Source organism: Coregonus clupeaformis, unplaced genomic scaffold (genome assembly GCF_020615455.1).
Source record: "Coregonus clupeaformis isolate EN_2021a unplaced genomic scaffold, ASM2061545v1 scaf0286, whole genome shotgun sequence".
NCBI lineage: Eukaryota > Metazoa > Chordata > Actinopteri > Salmoniformes > Salmonidae > Coregonus > Coregonus clupeaformis.
In genome coordinates this window covers 365915-372347 of record NW_025533741.1, presented here as the reverse complement: position 1 = coordinate 372347, position 6433 = coordinate 365915, and the positions used below count along the sequence as shown (strand labels likewise).

Sequence of the window (6433 nt, the reverse complement as noted above, 5' to 3'; positions counted from 1 at the left end):
TAATTAGTGACCTTAATTAATCAATCAAGTACAAGGGTGGAGCGAAAACCAGCAGCCACTCGGCCCTCCGTGGAACGAGTTTGACACATGGCTTAGATAGAGCATATCTAACCAAGTACAACCAGCATTAGAGAGCTTGGGTCCCATAAACATCATTTGTTTCTAGTATAATTGTTTGAGTATAATTTTTGGGCAACTTTGGGATAAGTTTAAATAATGTTCTTAAGGGCACAAGAGCCTTTTTGAAACAAATGTCTGAACAGAAACCCTTAGCCTCTAATTCTGGTGGAAGAAACTGTTTAGAGGGGGTAGCTGGCAGCTCATGGTGACTGGTTAGGGTATAGTGAGGTCTGGGGTCCAGCGATGAGCTCCAGCTACGGCATCTCAGAGGCGGTTTCTTCCCCCAAGCAGAGCCTCTTCTGTGGGCTAGTTATTTAATTTAGCAGCCTGCTCCTTCTGGGCCTTCTCTTTCTCCTGCAGCTTCTCCTCTTTCTGCAGCATCACCATGATTTCTGCTACCTGACTGGTGTTGATGTCAATGTCCTCCTTGTCAATCAGCTCCACCAACTGGAATAACACACATCAATACATACACACACACACACACACACACACACAGAGACACACACACAGAGACACACACACACACACAGAGACACACACACACACACACACACACACACACACAGAGACAGACACACACATAGACAGACACACACATAGACAGACACACACACAGAGAGACAGAGACACACAGAGAGACAGACACACAGAGAGACAGACACACAGAGACAGAGACACAGAGACAGAGAGACAGAGAGAGACATTGGGTTAGCGTTCAGTTGTTGTTACCACCTGTCTGTCTTTCATTCAGCTGATTGGCTGAGAAGACACAGCCAGAGGTCCTTCTGATTGGCCCAAAAACTAATCAAAATCTAATCAAATCGTATGTCACATGCGTCGAATACAACAGGTGTAGACCTTACAGTGAAATGCTTACTTACAAGCCCTTAACCAACAATGCAGTTAAGAAAAATAAGTGTTAAGTAAAAAATTGATATACCTATACAGGTTATATACAGGGGGTACCGGGACCGAGTAAATGTGTGGGGGCACCGGTTATATACAGGGGGTACCGGGACCGAGTCAATGTGTGGGGGCACCGGTTATATACAGGGGGTACCGGGACCGAGTCAATGTGTGGGGGTACCGGGACCGAGTCAATGTGTGGGGGCACCGGTTATATACAGGGGGTACCGGGACCGAGTCAATGTGTGGGGGCACCGGTTATATACAGGGGGTACCGGAACCGAAGTCAATGTGTGGGGGTACCGGGACCGAAGTCAATGTGTGGGGGCACCGGTTATATACAGGGGGTACCGGGACCGAGTCAATGTGTGGGGGCACCGGTTATATACAGGGGGTACCGGGACCGAGTCAATGTGTGGGGGTACCGGGACCGAGTCAATGTGTGGGGGCACCGGTTATATACAGGGGGTACCGGGAACGAGTCAATGTGTGGGGGCACCGGTTATATACAGGGGGTACCGGACCGAAGTCAATGTGTGGGGGCACCGGTTATATACAGGGGGTACCGGGACCGAGTCAATGTGTGGGGGCACCGGTTATATACAGGGGGTACCGGGACCGAGTCAATGTGTGGGGGGCACCGGTTATATACAGGGGGTACCGGGACCGAGTCAATGTGTGGGGGCACCGGTTATATACAGGGGGTACCGGGACCGAGTCAATGTGTGGGGGCACCGGTTATATACAGGGGGTACCGGGACCGAGTCAATGTGTGGGGGCACCGGTTATATACAGGGGGTACCGGGACCGAGTCAATGTGTGGGAGCACCGGTTATATACAGGGGGTACCGGGACCGAGTCAATGTGTGGGAGCACCGGTTATATACAGGGGGTACCGGGACCGAGTCAATGTGTGGGAGCACCTGTTATATACAGGGGGTACCGGGACCGAGTCAATGTGTGGGGGCACCGGTTATATACAGGGGGTACCGGGACCGAGTCAATGTGTGGGGGCACCGGTTATATACAGGGGGTACCGGGACCGAGTCAATTTGTGGGGGCACCGGTTATATACAGGGGGTACCGGGACCAAGTCAATGTGTGGGAGCACCGGTTATATACAGGGGGTACCGGGACCAAGTCAATGTGTGGGGGCACCGGTTATATACAGGGGGTACCGGGACCGAGTCAATGTGTGGGGGCACCGGTTAGTCCAGGTAATATGTACATGTAGGTAGAGTTAAAGTGACTATGCATAGATAATAAACAGAGCTGTAGTCAATGAATAGCATTCTCACGTAGGTGTTCCTCTTGTCCAGGTGGGAAAGGGCAGTGTGGAGTGCAATAGAGATTGCATCATCTGTGGATCTGTTGGGGTGGTATGCAAATTGGAGTGGGTCTAGGGTTTCTGGGATAACGGTATTGATGTGAGCCATGACCAGCCTTTCAAAGCACTTCATGGCTACAAACGTGAGTGCTACGGGTCGGTTGTCATTTAGGCAGGTTATCTTAGGAGTCCTTGGGCACGGGGACTATGGTGGTCTGCTTGAAACATGTTGGTATTACAGACTCAGGTCAGGGACAGGTTGAAAATGTCAGTGAAGACACTTGCCAGTTGGTCAGCACATGCTCGGAGTACACGTCCTGGTAATCCGTCTGGCCCTGTGGCCTTGTGAATGTTGACCTGCTTAAAAGTCTTACTCACATCGGCTACGGAGAGCGTGACCACACAGTCGTCCGGAACAGCTGATGCGCTCATGCATGCTTCAGTGTTGCTTGCCTCGAAGCAAGCATAGAAGTAATTTAGCTCGTCTGGAAGTCTTGTGTCACTGGGCAGCTCACGGCTGTGCTTCCCTTTGTAGTCTGTAATAGTTTTCAAGCCCTGTCACATCCGACGAGCGTCAGAGCCGGTGTAGTACGATTCAATCTTAGTCCTGTATTGATTCTTTGCCTGTTTGATGGTTCGTCGGAGGGCATAGCGGGATTTCTTATAAGCGTTGCATTTAAGTTTCCCTGCATTAAAATCCACGGCCACTAGGAGCGCTGCCTCTGGATGAGCGTTTTCCTGTTGACTTATGGCCTTATACAGCTCATTCAGTGCAATCTTAATGCCAGCATTGGTTTGTGGTGGTAAATAGACAGCTATGAAAAATATAGATGAAAACTCTCTTGGTAAATAGTGTGGTCTACAGCTTATCATAAGATACTCTACCTCAGGTGAGCAAAACCTTGAGACTTCCTTAATATTAGATTTCATGCACCAGCTGTTGTTTACAAATACACACCGCCACTCCTTGTCTTACCGGAGTCTGCCGTTCTGTCCTGCCGATGTAGCGTATAGCCCGCTAGCTGTATGTTATCCATGTCGTCGTTCAGCCACGGCTCGGTGAAACATAAAATATTACCGTTTTTAATGTCCCGTTGGTAAGATATCCGTGATCTTAGTTTGTCTATTTTGTTCTCCTATGATTGTACGTTGGCTGATAGGACTGATGGTAGAGGCAGATTCGGATCCTTACAAGGCACCCCGACTTACGTCCCCGATATCTCCGTCTCTTTCTCCTGCGAATGACGGGGATTTGGGCCTTGTCGGGAGTCTGAAGAAAATAATTAGCGTCCGACTCGTTAAAGAAAAACTCTTCGTCCAGTACGAGGTGAGTAATCGCTGTCCTGATATTCAGAAGCTCTTTTCAGTCATAAGAGACCGTGGCAGAAACATTATGTACAAAATAAGTTACAAAGAACATGAGAAAACACACAAAATAGCACAATTGGTTAGCGGGCTGTAAAACGGCAGCCATCTCCTTTGGCGCCATTGCACTACAACATGTACCTTGATGACATCATCGATGTCGATCTTCCCGTCCTTGTTGTCGTCGAGGGCATCAGCGATGCTCTGCAGCTTGTGCTCTGGAATGTTCTGGATCTGTCTCATGACGGTGATGAGCTCGTTGATACTGATCAGGTTCTCCCTAAAGGTAAACAGAAGGCTACATACAGGAGGCATGTTACTGGCTAAACACAGGTCACATGGTGGCGGAGGAGGAGCCAACACTGTTGTCATGCAGGATCAAAGGTCCCAGATCAGAGCACACCAATCAGATCAAACCAATCAGATCAAACCAATCAGATCAAACCAAATTACATTTTAGGGAGTATTTTATCAGTGAAGTGCAATGAAGAACAAGCTACAATTAAAAACATGTTATTTTTTAATTGGAAATTATATTTAAAAGCCTTTCCTAGGAATTGCATCTTTTGCGAAAAATCTTACCTAGAAAATGATTGTGATTTTAAATTTAGCAAATGAGAGTTATCATTATTGTCAATAAAAACAGCAGTACCATTAATAAATAACGTTGAGTTGTATTATGCTATAGTAACTATACATCAAACGCTATTATATATTGTCTATACCAGTGGTTCCTAACCGGTGTGCTGCATGAGGAACTCTTAGGTGTGCTGCCAATCTTTTCCTAATCTTGATCATTTTTTTGAACACTCACTTATAAACATGACCTGTGGAATGCACATGTAATGTTGACTTGGGAGCACTAGAGACGGTCACATAACACATTAAACGCTTCCATCTATATGGTTGTTTCAAGTCCTGTGCGCTCAGGCTGTTGTTACATTTGAATCACTTGCGGAGCGTGAATCACCAGCAAAGTTATTTATAGCATTTTACTTTGTCTATAAAAAAACAGTTAACACAAGTAAGTCTGACTAGGTTTAGTCTGAGTCATTTCTTCTTAATATATGGCTCTGGGTTTAACTATACCACAGCCTCTGCCCTAGAAACCATGGTCGCACCTTCACAATACAGAAATCCACTCCTCTGTAGCCCAAACTGTTCAAAACTAAAGACATATTTTACCAGAACAAAACAAAAAAAAAAAAAAAAAAAAAAAAACTTTTCTGGAGCAGATTCGCGGGGCACTCTTAAGTGTCATTGCAAATTAAGCCTTTCTAGCGTAGTTTGATGGATGAAATGGTTGAAACTCCAACGCATTTTTAACGTCTGGTAAGCAGTAGATAGATGAGGTAGGAGCTTTTACCAACATTTAGCTTAACTTTTAGCGTCTCCATATTTCTTAAAGAATAATCGAAATAATAAGAATCATTTAAATGTGTAAGGATCTATTATCAAGATTGGTTGTTGTTTTGTTGGTTTGTTCTGGGAAAGCCTCGTTGTCAGAACGGTAAAACTACTGTTCGTCTGTCAGCCTCTCCTCTCTCCACCACCATGGAAATAAGGAGACTCAGACTGGCTTCTCAGGAACTCTACATGAGAACAGAATACTGATGATGTATGTTTTCCATTCCAAATAAATAATTATTTTGTAGGCCAATATGGAGAATAGAGTTGTACGAAAGACCTCATCTCAATTGCTGCTCCTGAAAGGAATTAGACTATGTTAAAATGGAGATAGCATGGCCAGTGTTATTAAGGGCTGTCACAGAAGAGCTCTCTAATATAATCTGGTATAAACCACACCACAGTGAATGGAGGTCAGTATAAACCACACCACAGTGAATGGAGGTCAGTATAAACCACACCACAGTGAATGGAGGTCAGTATAAACCACACCACAGTGAATGGAGGTCGGAATAAACCACACCACAGTGAATGGAGGTCGGAATAAACCACACCACAGTGAATGGAGGTCAGTATAAACCACACCACAGTGAATGGAGGTCAGTATAAACCACACCACAGTGAATGGAGGTCAGTATAAACCACACCAGTGAATGGAGGTCAGTATAAACCACACCACAGTGAATGGAGGTCAGTATAAACCACACCACAGTGAATGGAGGTCAGTATAAACCACACCACAGTGAATGGAGGTCAGTATAAACCACACCACAGTGAATGGAGGTCGGTATAAACCACACCACAGTGAATGGAGGTCAGTATAAACCACACCACAGTGAATGGAGGTCGGTATAAACCACACCACAGTGAATGGAGGTCGGTATAAACCACACCACAGTGAATGGAGGTCGGTATAAACCACACCACAGTGAATGGAGGTCGGTATAAACCACACCACAGTGAATGGAGGTCGGTATAAACCACACCACAGTGAATGGAGGTCAGTATATCCCTCATTCAACTTTTTCACTCCGGACGCTTTATCTGGACATGGTTCGTCAACATCTTCAACAGCCGAAGCTAAGTAGTAACATTAACATGATGTCTTCTAATTGCAGTCGCTGTACTCATAATATACAGGAGAACGATCGCCTTACGGCGAGAATAGCTGTGCTACAAGCCCAGCTTCAGACGCAATCGTTAGGCAAGGGTAATTTCAGTGTAGGAAAGGAAGAAACAGCGTCTGTGCCACCAGTAAGTACAGACAGTAACGTTAGTATAAATCCCCCCGCACAGTCCCCGCAG

General features: G+C 46.0%; 1 protein-coding gene across 3 annotated transcripts in view; it reads right to left on the bottom strand.

Annotated features, from left to right (window-relative positions):
* The window catches only part of letm1 (leucine zipper-EF-hand containing transmembrane protein 1), a 66872-nt gene continuing 60439 nt past the window's right edge, over positions 1–6433 (bottom strand). For 2 of the 3 annotated variants that reach the window (XM_041869159.2, XM_041869160.2), the window contains exons 12-13: positions 3863–4019; positions 1–567 (exon numbers count right to left, since the gene is read on the bottom strand). In XM_041869159.2, coding sequence (XP_041725093.1) covers positions 427–567; positions 3863–4019 — 298 coding nt within the window. In that variant the 3' untranslated portion in view covers positions 1–426. The remainder of the gene's footprint in view (positions 568–3862; positions 4020–6433) is intronic. The other variant, XM_041869161.2, reaches the window with a different exon arrangement.